General features: G+C 35.4%; 1 protein-coding gene across 2 annotated transcripts in view; it reads left to right on the top strand.

Moving 5' to 3' along the window:
* Positions 1 to 2482: 2482 nt before the first annotated feature.
* The window catches only part of LOC120454863 (transcription factor SOX-5), a 36881-nt gene continuing 20088 nt past the window's right edge, over positions 2483 to 19275 (top strand). Inside the window, exons 1-3 of one of the 2 annotated variants that reach the window (XM_039640412.2) lie at positions 2483 to 3272; positions 8523 to 8603; positions 15449 to 15566. In XM_039640412.2, the coding sequence (XP_039496346.1) occupies positions 15468 to 15566 (99 nt within the window). In that variant the 5' untranslated portion in view covers positions 2483 to 3272; positions 8523 to 8603; positions 15449 to 15467. Of the gene's footprint in view, positions 3273 to 8132; positions 8335 to 8522; positions 8604 to 15448; positions 15567 to 19275 lie in introns of those variants that run through there. The other variant, XM_039640413.2, reaches the window with a different exon arrangement.

Genomic DNA, 19275 nt, shown 5'->3' with positions numbered 1-19275 from the left:
ACTATTGTTAAACTTCATGGATTGCAAAATAAATTTAGTGAATTATTACCATTTAAAATACTGTACATTTTAGTTACATTTTTAGTACTGTTCCAGTTCTAGTCATTCCAAGTCTTAATAAACCAACAAAATCTAAGTCTGATCTGACCAAGAAAAATGATCAATAAAGACTCTGCTTGATCCTATTTAAATAATATCTTTCAGTTTAAAAATAAAAAACAATTCTCAAAACTGAATTTGTCCCAGATTTTCTGGGCTTGTGGGCGCTAGTGTGGAATCGGTTAACTGTTGATATGGGATTCCATTGGTAAAAGTTCCAGTATACAGGGTCACGTGAAAAAAAATATTCACTTCATTTAGGTCTATTGAGTAGAGAGCGCAACTTAGCTTTTGTTTTTTTGTATCATATCCGCAAATGTTCAAAATGTTTTTGGTATGCCGATAGAAATCAGCAAGACAAATAATATAACAAAACAAGAGAGAACGCTATAGTCGAGTTCCCCGACTATCTGATACCCGTTACTCACCTAGTGGAAGTGCGAAGCAGAGTCTTCAGCACTGACAGTTTTTGGCGGTTTCTGGGCGTGCCAAAAATTTTTTTGGCAAGTCCATAGAAATTTACAAGACCAATAGAAAAATGAAAAAATATCAAAACTTTTTTCAAACGTGTGGGCGTGGCAGTTTTGGGTGATTTGTGGGCGTTAGAGTGGGCGTGGCAACATGATTCGACAAACTTGCGCTGCGTCTGTCCCTCTGGAGTCGGTGTGCTTAATCTCAGCTTTCTAGCTTTAGTAGTTCCTGAGATCTCAGCGTTCATACGGACGGACAGACAGACATGGCCAGATCGACTCGGCTATTGATCCTGATCAAGAATATATATACTTTATATGGTCGGAAACGCTTCCTTCTGCCTGTTACATACTTTTCAACGAATCTAGTATACCCTATTACTCTACGAGTAATGGGTATAAATATTATCAAATTTTTTTAAAAGATGGGCCTGGCAGTTTTGGGCAGTTTTTTATGAGGGCAAGAAGTGCCATCTATTGGTCATTTTTCAAACCCATTCCACTAGTTTTGTGACCTGCCACCATGGCTTCTACACGTCGAGAGATTTCTACATATACGTAAGTTTTCTTTCATAAGAAAACAGGATAGCATCACTTGACGTCCGTAGATGTTGAGAGGGCAAAACCAACCATCATAACAATTCAGGATGGCAGTTGTGGAAATACTGCAAAAAATACCGACTATTACTGGGACAGATTGCAGACATATACAATTGAGAATACATAAAAGCTGGACTAAATAAAGCTGATATTATTAATGAGATGATGGCTGAGGATTAGCCTTAGATTAATTCGCGATAAGCTAATAGGCCTTTGGGGTTCTATATATTAATATATGCAATACATCTGGTGTATGACATGACAACGTCTATACAATGGGTGTTGCCTCTGCTACATACTTATACCAAATTTTAAGGTACAAAACGTTATCGAATTTTTTAGTTCATGGACAATGTTATGTTTAAGTATCTAAACTCTTGGCGAAAGTTTATACAAAAATATATTAAAATCTATATAAGCTGTAATACAATTTTTTAATACTTTATTTATGGATTATGAAATGGTTTAATAAATCTTTCACTTCTAATTATAAATTTTAAAAGTGTTCTCTACTGTATGACAAGCTTTAACGATTCTTGCAAAATGCTAAATTATCGAATTCAGCAAAGTGTTGAACCAATCTAAAATCCAACGAAATAAGCGAGCTCACGTACCGATTCTTAACAACATAAATATATGAGTAATCGATTTAAATTCAAATTCATATGTAAAAATCGGCATGGTAACAAAAGTACACTGTTTTCGAAACAACAAGATGAGATTAAACATGCGAATTTTAAGCACTTAGACGCAACGCAAGTATTACCACGCCAACTCTAACGCCACTAAACCGTCCAAAACTAAAACACTTTCACAAACTATATTAATATTTGTCCATTATATTACTTGTCTTGTCAATTTTGATACAAAAAAAAATGTTGGCCACGTCCGAAATCGCATTATTACAAAATCATGTACAAGCTATCACATGGTTTTTTTTTGAAAATATTCTGCGTTTTCGCTCGATCGTGTAGTTTCTTTTATAGATATGATTTAAAGTAAATTTGTGGCAAAATTGGACGTGCGCGAGACTGTCAAACTTCAAAGCCGCGATTGGGCAACACGTTTTTAAAACAAATTCAAATTCTTTGGCCACGCCCCTCTTATTTTTGTTCGCTCTCTGCAAACAAAAAAGAGAACATCTTTGAAAAATTTTAAAATAAAGAAAGAAAAAGCACGTTTTAAGATTGCTCTTTAATGTTAAAATTTTACATACGTTCTCTTAATGTCCAAACTTAACACGTGGCTAACATGCAGTTAACAGATAACAGAATTGGTATGAATCAGTGACAATTGAGCATCGCTACACAGTGGTGGTAACATTCCACGTGCGCGGGTAAACTTATGCCGACTTTGAGTCGAAAACAAAATCAGAATGACTTTTGACTCAAATCTGCAATGTACTGATTGCGAAATCGTACACAATGGATGCAACTCTTTTGCATGTGAATGCAGTGCACGTGCACCTGGCTTGTACACTGTGTTGTGCATTTGTGTTTAGTGCCAGCTACAAATAATACTAATTTCTCTACAAATTTGAAGAATACCGTCTCATGTAGTTCACATTTTCATTAATCCAAGTCAACGCCAAAAAAGGCAATCAAGCCCAAATACGCAGCACAGTAATAATTACACTTGCAAGCTCAATCTCCGAGCTCCAAAGGAAAAAGCATAATGCCGCATCGGTAAAGCCGAAGAAATTGGATAAGATACGGAGATGAACTCAAAATAGTGTCTAAGCACACAACGTGAATTATGAACTGGCAATGGGTTTGCTGGAAATCCATAGAAAATGGGAAAATGTATATCTTTAAGATCATCGCGAGGGGGGAGCCCGAATAATTGCCATGATCCAAAGTACCAATACGTTTACGTTTCTCGAAGTGTCGTGAGGCAAAAAGTCGGAACGCATTAAATGTGACGCAGGAAAATAAAGTGAATTTTCGTAGTGCCATAATATAATATATATAGATATACGCATCATATTTATATATATTTGTTCTATAAATATCATTAACTTGCCCACGGCCGATTATGCAGTCCTTGATGCGCCTAGTCAAATGAGTACGACTCAAAAATATCTTATCTCAGACGTAAGAAAAGGTGAGTATACTATTTTCCCTCGCAGTGGCACTATTCGAACTCACTATACGACAGTCGTAAATGATTTCCTCTACCACAAATTTTGCATTGTTCCTTCCTCAAAAAAACTGAGATCTTAGGCCCGTGGCTCTGCCAGCTTGCCCGCATCATCATCATCGCAGTTTCTTCTGCCGGTTGCTGCTCTAAACAAGCATTGGTCGCGACAGGTGCATTGCCACGCGAGAATATCTTTGGGGAAGGGGAAGAGGAAGGGAAGGGAGGTCCAAGGCAATGATCGGAACTGGAATCAAAATTCGGGTTGGTCACAGAAGGGTCGGAGAATGGGAGGAATACTTCATGAGTAGCTGGCTCGGAGAAGTTGGGGATCGTATATAAGATGGCTCGGAGTGGACTGGTTTTTGAGATCGCATGTGCATGTATATTCGTATTCGTATTCGAATGGGGACATAAACGAAGTCGCAGATATATTAAAGTATTTTATTGCGGACTTACAAATCCTGTACATACAAATAATTGCATTTCTACATTTCTGTTTTTCGAAATATAGGCTCCCGTTCAGTTTTGATTTGCGCGTAAGGTTGCATTTGGCACTAATGATATTGGTATTGAATAGCTTACACAATTGTTCTTGTCGAGCTATTGCTTTTGCTTTTGTTGCCGCTTTCCGATTGTCTGTTGGAATTGTCACTCTGGATCGCCATAAATTCTGGAACCCATAAGAACAGAAAGCAGCCGTTGCATGCCCAGCGCTTTTAACAGGCTCCTCGGTTACATCAAAGAAACAATCAAATGCAAAACAATGATTAAAACCCCACCACTGTGGTTCAGGAAAATAAGGATAGGCGCGAATCTATCGAAATAAGCGCAATGTTGATTATCGAACCGTGACATCTTTTCCCGAGAGTTCAGATATATAAGTCATGATTTAGGTGCTGGTGAAGCAAATTGATTTAGACTGGTGTATATCAGTTTCCTTTTTGTTCCAAAGGCGGTTAAAAAATCACGGCAGTGTGGATTTAATTAGATTCCAGAATTTAAGAAAAAGCCTGTTTATAGTGTATTACAAATTTTCTTTTTCTTTTATTTCCGATTTCCTTATAAGTGCACTTAGTAGGGGAGAAAAAATCTTAAATGTTAGGGTAGGCCTCGGCATCGAACAGTTCATTCAATTCATTAATGATGTTTGCTTCAGCTTTGTACGGTTTGTAGCTTACACTTCACAGTACTGTATGTTTTTAAGTACTCGTTATCAATTGCGGCACTTCATATATGTAATAGTTTTTTATTCGCAGAAAACTGCATGCACTTTTAAAAGATCCACAGCGCTTACCCATTTGCACGCACGATCATTAACTTCAACTTGAGGAGTACGTACGGGGGCAACATGACAGGTTGTTTATCCAGTTCTGCCTGAGAGATCTGGCAAAACTGGCCCACAGAAAAATTAGCAACAACGAACTAAACAAGAAAAAAAGCTGGCGTTTGGGACCGAAGCTTGAAATACACTTGTAGTATGTTTCGCTCGTATAAGCATCCTCTCATAATAATTAGATCAAATATGTAGTATATAATCATGCCATTTGGGACCAAGACTACCAGGCAGATATTGTATACAGTTGTCTCTGCATAATGCAATTAGCTACGAGTAAAACAATATAAATGAACTATTTGTGTCTTTTATAGTTGTTTTTTAAATGTAACTACATATTAAATGAGTTTAAAATTAAATGTAGAAAAATACTATTAATATTGTTGTTTCCTAAACAACATAACTCAGTGTTTCAATAGGATCTAATTTAAAAAGTATGTTCATAAAAGCTTACAAATAAATTCCATCCTTGCAAACATGCTTTTACGCAAGTGCCTAGATTTTGCAAAACTCTGTCTATTAAGAAAATGCAGAGAAAAACATGTTTTGAGTTAAATAGATAAAGCCCGAGTCCACATAGCCATGCCGCAAATAGCGTCGATCCGCCGGGACGACATAAGACGACAGTTGGCGGGAATGCAGCATGAAAACTAGTTGTATAGTTGACGCTAATGCTGTTGCTTTTTTACGTCGATGGTCGAAATAACCACAACCAAGTCGAAATATCAACAGGTGAATGCGAATCCAAGAAATCAATAAAAATAAAACAGGAAATATGTGCTAGCCGGACCGATGATGAGAAGGCAGATTTCTAACTGAACTGAGTAAATAAAAAACAACAATCCGGGGTGCCTTAGTTGTTTAGATATCATTGTTATTACCCATATATATCGTATCATATATATAAAACAACAAAAATTAATACTACACGTTAATCGTTTAGTAAGAATAAGAAGAAAGCACTTTCGACCAAAAAAAAAAATATATATGTATAAGTTTGTTATATATGCCCGTCTGTCTGTATAATCAATATGATCCGAAACCTTTAGTGCTAGAGAATTATTAAGTTTATGCTATCGCAATGCAATGTTTGATCGTCACGATCACTGTACTTTCAGAACTGCAAAAGCAGGCAATTAGACTACTGTAGCTAGTTTATATTTTATAAAAATACTTTACAGTATCATATACTATAACATCCAGCTAAGAAGGGTTTACGTATAAGATATTCCACGATTCAAAATATTATTGTTTTCTTTTAACTAAAGAAGATTTTCATATATATTTCACACCACGATAAGCCGGGTCATGGTCTTTGGTACGGCTTAAGATAAGAATAATGGTCAAAGATCAGTCTGCTGTCTAATATAACCGTTTTACAACTGCTACCTATTTGGAAATCCTCTTGAATAAGTAATTATTTGGAATTGCTAAGGTTTTGAACAACTCTAAAAAAGTTGTGTCACAGGCAATTTTAATTTTAACAAATTTAAGTGAATTTCTGGGTATCTGATAGTCAAGAATATCGACGATACAGACCAGATGCTTGACCAGATGATGTCAACGGTAACATCTTAAATACAATAAAGACAATACGACAATGAAATACAAAAGTTTTTTTGTTTGTCCTGTATGAAATATGAAATCCTCCACCCACTCTGATTTTAATCAACAGACGATGTGTCTGTTTTCGTATTCTCGAGTGCAATAACAACGGGAGCCAGAGAGCATATCTTAAAAACAATATAATTTGGTTCGAATTTTTAGATTGTCAAATATATAATTAGGAAGTACCGACTTGTTTAAAATCACGAAACGCGGAATGCAGAACACATAAACTTTAGATGGTATTATACCCGTTACTAGTGGAGGAGAAGAGTCTATTAGATTCATTGAGAACAAGCGTTTCGACTTTTTAGGGTAATAGTAGCAGAGTCAGTCTAGCAATTTTTTCATTGCCCTCGTTGTGTATGGAATATCGGATAGTCGAGGCACTCCACATCAGCATCGTCTTTTAATTTTTTTGTATATTCTGCTTTGTTACAAATCTATGTATGTAAAATTTTCTCTCTTTGCATAAGGCCTTAAGAGTAAAATAACGAAGAATTCAAAATCACCGCGCTTCGCAAAGAGAAGATACAAGCAAAAATTTAAAACAAAGATAACAAGAAACACAGAAACAGTTCAAGTCAACGACTCTGTGCCCATTGCAAATGCGGTGCTGTGACTGCATCTGAGGCTTCGCCCAACGCGAAATGATGTATTGCTGGTATCCCAACGACGCGGGGAAACGGAAGGGACCAAACCAAACCACTGCGCTGCAGTTTTCTTCTTCCTCTCACACGCAGTCTCAATCTAGTTGCCGATCGTCACACGCTTTCTTAAACAGTACAACACGTTTTCGTGCGAGTATACTCAAATATAAAGCAAACAAGAGAAAATGCAATAGTCGAGTTCCTCGGCTATGAGATACCCGTTACTCAGCTGTCGCCTTTAATATTTCTGTTTTGTTTTCAATATGCCCAAAAATGAATAAACTGAGTAAAGGGTAACCGAGAGTACTATAGCGTTCTACCTTGTTATATCTGTTACTCTTAGAGTATAAGGGTATACGATTAGTTAGTTAAGTATCTAACAGGCAGAAGAAAGCGTTTCCGACCATGTAAAGAATACCCTAAATAATTATGCCACGCCCACATAGCGCCCAAAACTGTCACCCCCACATTTTCAAAATTTTTTTAAATTTTTGTCCCAAATTTTTACCGTTATTCCAGAAAATGTTGAAATTTTTTTTTTGCACTAGCTGAGTAACAAGTATCTGATAGTCGGGGAACTCTAAACCGTTCTGTCTTGTTTTATCTGAGAGCTTAAACCCTTAATCGCGTGCTATTGTTAAAAAGGCATTTTCAACATAACTTATTTTGTGTAAGCACCAAAAATTGAAAACAATAGATAGATCCCGAGGAAAGATCAACGTCAAAATGATGTATTATTTAATTTATTTTAGGTAGTTTTCCTAAAACAATTAATAATTGAAAGAATACATAAAGCGTTCTTTAGATTGCCACCTCTGGATACCTAAGCTTAAGCTTAAAATTTAAAACATCAAATTTTAAAGGATGTGCATCTGAGTGAGAATGAATACGTATTTGTACATACATATATGCATACAAAAGGTGAAATGTGCATATGCCAAGCAGATGTGTCTCAGATGTTTTTTATAAGCAATGTACCTCACTGTCAATCGGTTAAAAACCTGTTGTTTTTGCACTATTGGAAATGTGGGTTCTCATACAAAAATTTTCTCAGCACTATTTTTCAGACATTATTTGTATGGCTATGATTTGATACAGGTTCTACTTAAACGGTCAGAGTCTCTTTTTTCATGCGTTGCAAAGTTCTAACCGAATCACAATCAATTTCATGCATAATGTTTTATTTTTGTATTATTAGTAAGTTAGTAAGTTCCTCAAGATCAAGGACTATCCGATTCCATTCTCATGTAAGCCCAGATGGACTGGCGCACAGCTGGTACTGCCATAGACAATTTAAAATGAAACCATGAATACCTAATCTATTGAATGTCCGAGTGGTCACATTCAAGTAATTCAATAGCTATAATATAAGTAGGTCCCTATCTGGCCCTTTTATGGACACACCATATGGAAAAATGGCCGCGTTATTATTTTTATTGTAAGTACTTTCTACTTGAAATTTCATACATTATTAGATTGAAACGAATGCAATCGTTGGAGAACAGAGATAGAGAATATCTAAAACTTTTAATGATTCTAAGAATAAACTCTACACTGTTGTGAATTGTAAACCTTAATGAGGACCTTAATAATTTATATTTTTAACGACGTTACATTTTTTTGCAGAGACGATATTGAGACATGGCTCAGTAAGCTCGATTTTTTTTTAAATATTTTGGCAACGATTGGAAACCAATAAAGAAATAGGTAAGTTGAATAAGCCCAACTTCAAAAACCTCTGTATGTTAGAGTAACTAGTTAAAAAGTTGAAAACAAGCCAAAACATGTAAACATTTAATTGTCCAAATTAAAGCATAGTATTAGTTTTCCAAATGGGTGTATGTAGTTGCGTTGGATTCTTCATAACTTTAAATGGGTGGAGGAAATATATGTTTTTTTACAACACATTTATATTGGAAATTCTTTTAAAATCTTTTGCAATATTTGTTGAGCGGAGCATCGCATTTTAACCAATGAAGGCTAGAATATACGACAAACTGATTCAAACCAAGATGAAAATTAATTCAGGGTCAAACCGGGATAGACATTTCATGCTTATTACACTTGTCGAACCCCATTGGGTTTAGCCACGGTGTTATTCTCTCACCCTGCAGAAACCGTCATCTGTCCTGTACTTAATATATAAAATCTCCCTTGTCTGCGCGTAGATGCAAAGAAATTTGCCAGCTTATTATTTTGGCTGGCTTGTTACCACATTTTAACAGTAGCGATGAGAACTTTTGAAAGGGGATGAAACTCTTCGTAATACTTTATTGATTTGCAGTCATCCAAACGACGTCCTTAATCTTTTTCTTTCTTTAGTAGTTACAAAACAAAAGCATACTTATTAAAAAAAATTGGGTGTGCGCTTTTTAGTGGTAAAGGGGTTACATGCTTAACATGCCTAGAAAATTAAAATAGTAATGGTTTCGATATACAACACAGATAAGAGAGAAAGCTATTGTCGAGTTCCCCGACTATTTGATACCCGTTACTCAGCTAGTGGAAGTGCGAATGAGAAATTTCAACACTGACAGATTTTGTGGGCGTTAGAGATTTTAGGCAAATCGAGAAATATTTACAACACTAACAAAAATGTGAAAAAATATTAAAACAACTTTCAAAAGTATAGGCGTGGCAATTTTGGGCGGTTTGTGGGCGTTAAGGTGGGTGTGACAAAAATGTATTTTTGCAAATCGATAGAAAATTTACAAGACTAACAAAAAAATTACAAAATATGGAAACATTTTTCAAAAGTGTGGGCGTTGCAGTTTTGGGCGGTTTGTCGGCGTTAGACAGGGCGTGGCAACATGGGTCTGCATGTGTTTATAACTATGTTCAAAAACACCAAATTTAAGTAACAATAAGGGCTTTAGAAAGAGGCTCATTTCCTAATTAGTATCATATAATATGATACAGAATGTTGCATGTGTTTGGTTAAATTGCAATTTGCTGTTTCAATTCGACTGTACAGTTAATGTGGCAATCATGTTCGCAAAAAAAAAAAACAAAGAAGATATTTATTTATTGCTTAAATTTGGGTTTCGCGGGGTTGGAAATTAGTGTTCCTGTGTACTTTTAGGGACAGCAAAATATTAATTTTCTCTACGCGGTTTTTTTTACGCGCGAATCTTGCGACCACAACTCCCGGCCTACCGACCGAGGTGCGCTGCCGTATATCGATACCGATATACCGATATACCGATATAGGTAACAGTTAAAAAACAAGCAAATACTTAAATATAAGTATGCTGGGGCAAGTAAATACTTAAATATAAGTATGTTCGGGCTATCAACATAGATTACATGTTACGTTCCAATCATCGTTTTACGATTAGCTAGGGGAGATAAGTTAATTAATAATAGTCTACTGAAATAAGGAGGTAATAAAAGGTTTGCATCTCAATAAGGATCATCAAATTATCTTGACCCCCTATTTATAAAACCAAGCATACCTTTGGAATAATTGCCAAAAGAAAAAATATGGTGAAAAAATTTAAAATTAGGGTACAGAAGAATACCAATATCATCATTTTGTTAACAACTTTATTTTATTTTATTAAGTTACCAGAGCTTGTATATGGTATTAATTTGGATCTCTTTCTAACCACCAAGCATCCGTTACCAACTAAATTCATGAGCATGGATTTAGCATAAGCGTGGTATATGATACAACATTTAAAGCTAGAATTTGTGTTCAATTAAACTTCGGAATGTTTCTATGAGATATAGAGTTTTTAATCCCATCTTTTCTGGCTTATATATGTATGTACTATCTGCAATATATAGACATTCAAAAAACGCATTAAAATTACGAGGTTTACATATTTGCTTTCGGACCGACAGGCCAATTTGGATGATATGGATCGGGCTTATATCTATATGGGTCGGAAATGCTTCATGTACTGCTTTTTCTCGACTTAACATAAAGATCCTTTCTGCTGATACCGCTCAACATTTAAAGGTATCTACATGTTATAGCGTAATACAAGTCTGTTATGTAATGTATAAGGATGTTCAATGATCATAACATGTTGTTCAACAATATTAATTTTATGAATTTAATAAATGACATTTTTGTTTGAAAACCCACAAACTATTCTAAGCAAACACTGATCTGTATATATACGAATCCGACTATTGTCAAGCCATGCCTAGATACATACAATGATAAGCCGAGTCCTGTCTATACGTAAGTATATAAAGAAAGCAAATTTGCCACTCCTTGTCTCGGAAGGCTGGGGCTATATAGAAATGCACAAACATAAGCCTGCATAAATAATACATAGACCTGTCGGCGGATGGAAGTCTCGACGGCCGGATAAACGGAGCAGAAAATGTAGTCTTTTGTAAGCTATGCGAGGTCCAGTCAGCCTTTTGTTTGCGCCTTTTTGGTCAAACAAGTGCACCATCAACAAACAAACAATATACACACAAAGCGCATTCAGTAACATAACAGTCTTAAACACAAAGGCAAACCACTCTTTGAACTGCGATTTGTATAAGCGCCTCGATCCATTCACTGCCCTGAATTAAAAAAAAGGATTTGACAATTCTTCGTGGTTTTCATATGTAAATTTAAAATGGTTATAGAGCACATCATAGTCTTAGAAAGCAGCCACGTTGGCAAATAAAGGTAAATATAGATTGTGGGCTATATGCCTTTTTTGACGAACAGACAGGCAGGCGACCTGACAAACGGACGGACACGGCGAAATTGAATGAGTTAGTTACTTTTCCTGTTACTCGTATGGCATTCGAATAGCCAGATCGACTGTTCTAGTTATGCTAATTAAGAATATATTACATTATACAACCGGCTTTACTTTTTAACAAATATAAAATATTTTTGTATTCTGCAAGTAACTGGTATAACACGTAAATAATCCGTTTTCAAACTTAAGTTTAGGATAAAGTTAAGGAGAAGGGCATTGAATTTCAAAAATACCTTTATATCCATGTATAGTTGATGTCTAGTAGATTTCGTGAAAAGAATTTCCTTAATCGAGCTATTTTCAAATATTTTCCAGTTTAAAACTTTTAAAAGCTATCAAGTTTTTGTTTGGAAAATAAAAGCTAAACATAAGGTTTTTAGATATAATATTATAATATTATATAATAATATTTTATTACATTGCTATGTGAAATATGAAAAAGAAATTTATAAAAATGTTCGCTTTTAAATAACTTTTTTTTAGACTTAAGCAGCTCAAGCTGTTTGATGGGATGAAGTTTTTTGTGTTTCTTCAATTTGCAAAGTAGCAATCGGTTCCTTTCAAAATGCCTGCAAGTTTTACCAAAGAACGCTCGTTGACTTTTCCCTTTAGAACCGTATTCATTTTTAATGCCAGCACGTGTTTGAGCAGCCGCATTAGGTCTACCAATGCTCGTAAACAATGCTGGCCACAATCAATAGAACAGACCACAAGTCATGGGAAGGTTATGACCTCAATTGAAAATTCATTAATGCACCAAGAGTATTTTTTATGTGCCTAGGATGTTTTTTGCGACGCTTGAAAAAGGGGGAACTAATATTTATTATATGCACCTTAGAGAACACACCAATCAACCACGTGCCTAATACCGATTTTCGAAACAGTTTGCCCAAAGAAAGCTAAAAAAACCTTTAAAGCGAGTAATGTGAAAACATTTTGGCAATAAAAGAAGTGCACACATTGGCCTATATTTTTCATTGTAACTGTAAAATTACCCTCATACAAACTAAATGGCTAGCATTATTAATACTAACAGGGGAATAAAATAACATAGGCGAGATAGAATCTGCATCTCAGTTTCTAGATTTTATAATTCCCAATATATCAAAAATCATACGGACATGCCCAGACCTAGCCGGTTAGTTATTATGATCAGGAATATATATAATTCTACCGGTTACATACTGTTTACCGAATCTAGAAGACATAAATAGTTCAAGGATAAAACGATATACAATACTGTTTTAATAAATTTGAATGTAATTTTAAAACAGGACTACTTTACAATATACATAATAGCAATTAGAATATTACATGTACATAAAATAATCTATAAATTTGTTAATTTGATTAAATTTGTTTTTGTTTATGGGTTTGTGCCCAAATACATACATAATTGTATAAGTCTTAAAGTATTAGAAGAATATATTAGATCCGTAAAATACGGGTGCTGTGTGCTGTGACTTGCAAAGTCTGTACTTCGTAACAAAGCATTTCCAAAAACTCCCTTAACCCATCTAACTTGCTTGCCGTAACTAATTTGTTATTTATTTTATTTCGGTTTCCATTACTTGCCCTTTGCGTGTCTTTTTAAATATACAGGATGTAATTTTTTAACTTACACTCGTCTAAGTGTATGTAGGTGTCTATAAATATTGACAATATAAGAGCAAGAACAGTATAAAAGCAAAAAATCCATTGAAGCAATTTTGCGGAAGCGTACAAGTCAATATTTGTGTCTACAACTGTATAAGAATCTACATCCACATAGATGGGCTTATGTGCAACCCTCCATGCGCTTACATAGAGAAATACAGCATAAGCAATATAACTCGTGCGGATGGAGTCGCAATGAGCGGAAGTCATCATTATAAATAAAATGTTTAGTTCAAAGCGAATCGGGCAAACAATCATTTGTTGTTGAATGGCACGATAGGAATATAGTGCATGGGACAGAACTTTGCCTTCCTAATATAAATTATTGGTTAAGTATCTGATCATTTGTAAGGAAAAGATTTATTTTCATGTTGTTTCTAAATATTAATAGATATTGCCAAAAAAAATTTTTAATTAAAATATTTTTTTTGGTTTGTTTGCGGTGTTATGTTAAAAATGGACCTGACAAATAATGAATAAAACCATCATATACCCATCAACCACCATATACCCATTACTTAGCTAGTGGAAGTGCGAAACAAAAAGAACGCTATAGTCGAGTTCCCCGACTAGCTGATACCCGTTACTCAGTTAGTGGAAGTGCGAAGGAGAGTCTTCAATACCGACAGTTTTTGGCGGTTTGTGGGCGTTAGAGTGGACGTAGCAAAAACTCGTGAGTAAGCGGGAATACTAGATTCGTTGAAAATTATGTAACAGTTAGAAGAAAGCCTTTCCGACCATATGAAGTATAAATATTTTTGATCAGGATCAATAGCTTAGTCGATCTGGTCATGTCTGTCTATGCTCAGCATCTCAGGAACTATAAAAGCTAGAAAGTTGAAATTAGGCTTGCAGGTTCCAGTGTCATAAACGGTAGTTTGTTTACAATTGTTGCCACGCCTATTTTAACGCAAACGGCCAAAACAGCCTCCCTCACTCTTTTAGAAAATGTTGTAATATTTTTTTATTTTCGTATTGTCTATATCTATCGATATGCCAAAAAAAAAATGCATTAATATTTCGTTTGCACTTCCACTAGCTAAATAACAGGTATCTGACAGTCGGATAACTCGACTGTCTCTCTTGTTTCTTATACTTTTTGACATATGTATGTTCTCGTAGATACAAAGAAAATATTCTGTCGCATGCCAACACTCCACACTACTCCCAAAAAAATGAGTATAGTTTCGGTGTACGTGGCTAATGAAATTCAATTGCCAATCCAGAAAGGATGCTTGACAAAATTGGTAATCTTTGGCGGATAATTTAGAAATTGGATTGCCACACAACAGGAAATTTCACGTTAGACTCAGACAGGTGCAAGCCCCCAACTGATAATGCGAAAAATAAATTTTTTTTTTTAAACATTATTAATTCACATACACCATGTCTCAGCGTTATGGGCGTTTGGCATATCGGTATTTAATGGGGAGATAGATAAATTATAATTTGAAACAAAAGAGAACGCTATAGTCGAGTTCCCCGACTATCTGATACCCGTTAGCTGGAGGAAGTGCGAAGGAGAGACTTTAACACGCACAGTTTTTGGAGCTTTGTGGGCGTTTGCGTGGGCGTGGCAAAAAGTTAGCTGAGTCGATCTGGTCAGGTCTGTCTGTCTGAACGTCCGTATGAACGTCGAGATCTCAAGAACTATAAAAGCTAGAATGTTGAGATTAGGCATACAGACTCCAGAGACATAGACGTAGCGCAAGTTTGTCGATTCATGGTGCCACGCCCACTCTAACGCCCACAAACCGCCCAAAACTGCCACGCCTACACTTTTGAAAAATAATGTAATATTTTTTCATTTTTGAATTGGTCTTGTAAATTTCTATCGATTTGCCAAAAACTTTTTGCCACGCCCACTCTAACGCCCACAAACCGCCTAAAGCTGCCACGCCCACACTTTTGAAAAATGTTTTGATATTTTTTCATTTTTGTATTGGTATTGTAATATTCTATCGATTTGCAAAAAAAACTTTTGGCCACGCCCACTCTCACGTCCACAAACCGCCAAATACTGTCAGTGCATAAGACTCTCCTTCGCATTTCCACTAGCTGATTAACGGGTATCAGATAGTCGGGGAACTATAGCGTTCTCTCTTGTTTTGATCTATAATTTTTAAAAAGGAACTCTTGTAAAGTAAGCATTATAAAATTCTTTTAACCAAAATGTTACAGAGACCGCCGATATGCCGATATGAAGCCTCCTGGAGAAGATCAAAGGAATGAGAAGGAACACTCCGACTTAGGGATGATAAAACAACTTCAAATAATACGTAACCGAATACTCAGTCAGGTGCGTCATAACCCATTTTTATAAAAAGTCTATTATTTAATTGAAATCAAAGATTATAAATATTTTTACCGGTATTTCAACTAATGGCTTCTATCTTATACACATCATATAAATTACTAAACTTTAATATTACAACATAAAGAAAAATAGCAACAATTTACCTCAAAACGTAACGCTCATAAAAATAAAAGCTATTGAACAAGTAATTTATCAAAAGTAAATCTTTTAATTGTGTTGTGATTAATTGTAGCTCTTTAATATCTGAATAATTTTTTTGTTGCCCATAATAAACAAGAGAGTACGCTATAGTCGAGTTCTTTGTCTATCTGATACCCGTTAACCGTGGAAGTGCGAAGAAAAATTTTACCATTGACAGTATTTTTCGGTTTGTAGGCGTTAGAGTGAACTTGGCAAATCAATAGACATTTACAATACTAATAAAAAATATGAAAACATTTTTCAAAAATGTGAGCGTGACAGCTTTGGGCGGTTTATGAGCGTTAGAGTGGGCGTGGCAACATGGGTCAATAAACTTGCGCGTCTATGTCTCTAAAGTCTGCTTGCTTAATCTCAACGCTCTAGCTTTTATAGTTCCTGAGATCTTGACGTTCATAAGGACAGACGGACGGATAGACAGACATGGTCAGATCGGCTCGGCTTTTGATCCTGACCAAGAATATATATACTTTATAACTGTTACATAATTTTCAACGTATCTAATATATAAATATAATATAATAATATAATGTATAAATATACACAATACTGGTTGTATTATATATATATTTATATATGTATTCTTGATCAGGATCAATAGCGGAGTCGATCTGGCCAGTCGATCTCAGGAACTACAAAAGCTAGAAAGTTGAGATTAAACATGCAGACTCCAGGGTCATAAGCGCAGCCCAAGTTTGTTGACCCATGTTGCCACGCCAAAAAGGTTTTGACATTTTTTCTGTTTATCATGTAATTTTCTATCCATTTGCCAAAAAACTTTTTGCAACGGCCACCCGTACACCCAAAGCTGGCATGCCCACACTTTTGAAAAATGTTTTGATATTTCTTCATTTTTTTATTAGTCTTGTAAATTTTTCTGGATTTGCCATAAATCTTTTTGCCACGCCCACAAACTGCCAAAAACTGTCAGTGTTGAAATTTCTCCTTTGCACTTCCACTAGCTGATTATTGGGTGTCAGATAGTAGGGGAACTTGATCTTGATCGACGAAGATATGTAAAAGCTTAAAAGTGCGCCATGCTCTCTGTTACCCCCCAAAACTGATACTCCAAAATTTTTGAAATATTTTTTTTTGTTTTATTTATATTGCCATTTTTATCGATATACTAAAAACATTTTGGCCACACCGCCCAAAACTATTTTTATTTTTTTCATTTAATCATTGTTTTGCCCAATTTCTATCGATATGCCAAAAAATTGTTACAATTTATTGTTCGCACTCCCATAAGCTGAGAAACGGGTATCTGATAGTCGAGGATAGCCAATTCTTGTTTTTATATTTCATTCAACTTTTATTTGATTTGCCCTGCGCCTGGAAAAGCTTCCTGCCGCTTTGTGTGTAAGACCTATTGGTTGCTTTCAGTTTCTTTCATCATTTGCGCAGGTTTGAATACCCATTGTATTGTTCTGCTTATTCAGAACTCTAACAATAAGCTTTTCTCTTCTCTGTGCTGTACTTTCCATTCCATTTGGTCCTTCTTTATGATGTGCTTGCCACAAAACTGTGTCCAAAGCCGTGTTGCCTTTCAGACGGTTGAAGAAAGTACCGCCGTCTATTATTAGTTTATAAATTACATTGAACAGGTGCAAGGGAACCTATTATATATATAATATTAAGATTTAAGATAAATTCAAGAGCGACTCCTATATCGATTGAACTTGTTAAGACAAATAAATACAAAAAAAATGCAAAACTTCAAACCATTTTTAAAAGTGTTGGCTTGGTCAGGATAACTAGATTTAGCTATCCATCAGTATGAACGTCAAGATCTTGGGAACAATTAGAACTAGAAAATTGATATTAGGCATGCAGAGTGTAGTGTAGATACGCCAAATTCAATTCAGCAAGCTAATTTCACGATTGCCACTCCAAGAAAAATGTTTGAATTTATACCCCAATCGCTATCGATATGCCTAAAACAATTTTTTTTTATTAAGTTGCTTTTAATAATTGAGCCGATTGGTTGAATCAAACCAATCTGTTTCCTATTATGTAAAAAAAAACAAGAAAGAACGCTATAGTCGAGTTTCCCGACTATCTGATACCCGTTACTCAGCTAGTGAAATTGCGAGGGAGAGTCTTCAACACTGACAGTTTTTGGCGGTTTGTGGGCGTAAGAGTGGGCGTGGCAAAAAGTTTTCTTGCAAGTCGATAGAAATTTACAAAACTGATACAAAAATTGCAAAATATCAAAACATTTTTCAAAACTGTGGGCGTGGCAGCTTTGGGCGGTTTGTTGGCGTTAGAGTGGGCGTGGCAAAAAGTTTTTTAACAAATCGATAGAAATTTACAAGACCAATACAGAAATGAAAAAATATTTAAACATTTTTTAAAAGTGTGGGCGTGGCAGTTTTGTGCGGTTTGTGGGCGTTAGAGTGGGCGTGGCTGCATGATTCGACAAACTTGCGCTGCGTCTATGTCCCTGGAGTCTGTATGCCTAGATCTCGACGTTCATACGGACAGACAGACGGACAGACGGAAGGACAGACGGACATGGCCAAATCGACTCGGCTATTGATCCTGATCAAGAATATATGTACTTTATATGGTCGGAAACGCTTCCTTCTGCCTGTTACATACTTTTCAACGAATCTAGTATACCCTTTTACTCTACGAGTAACGGGTATAAACATACAGTTCGTCAACAATAGCCTTCCTGTAAATACAAACTTTTACACCGTTTTACTAGATTGGGTCTTCCATAAATGTTAGTAAGTACTTTTCGACCTATGTTAATAAAGTATATATTAATACAAAAATATATTTTAAAATAAATGTGTCGAGCCATATCCTTATGATTTTTACCACCACCCAATTTAAGAGTACCTATTATTCACCGGGGAGTTGATCTGTGCTTAAGTAACAGTGAGGTAGCAAATTTTTAGCTGAAGCCGTCAATGAATAAGCACATCCTATGGAGTTCGAATTCAGACTTCGGCTTAACTAAGCTAATCGGCTTGGAATCACGCTAATGTGATGTTTATCTGTGCAATACTTAGCTGAAAAAGGGGATGATTGACGACGATGATGGGCACTGATTATTATTGTCAATGCGCAAAAGATCTAATGAAATCTGAATGTTCCGGTTCAAGTTTGTTTTTTTGGGGTAGTTGTCACCCATATACATTAAAAAAAGACAATCATAACCGCCGCAAAAATAGTCCCAACGCAGATAAAATCTCATACCTTAAAAGTTCAAAAGGTTTTCATTAATAGTATATGTTCACACATAAAATTAGCCATACTTGGTTTAGCTAAGCATTCAAATTATGTAAATAAACTGGTAGATAGTTAAAAGGAAAAAAGCAATGTATACATATATACTAGAAAAAACTATGTACAATTTGCAAACTCAATTTATATTTCTTTTCATTTAATTTTTAGTTGTTGAAACGGAAAAACGCACAGATGAACATAGCTAAATCGATCTGACCCAGAATATACATTTACATATACTATACACAGTTGAAAA

The sequence above is a fragment of the Drosophila santomea genome, chromosome 4 (assembly GCF_016746245.2).
Source record: "Drosophila santomea strain STO CAGO 1482 chromosome 4, Prin_Dsan_1.1, whole genome shotgun sequence".
NCBI classification, from domain to species: domain Eukaryota; kingdom Metazoa; phylum Arthropoda; class Insecta; order Diptera; family Drosophilidae; genus Drosophila; species Drosophila santomea.
This window is presented reverse-complemented; position numbering and strand designations above follow the sequence as displayed.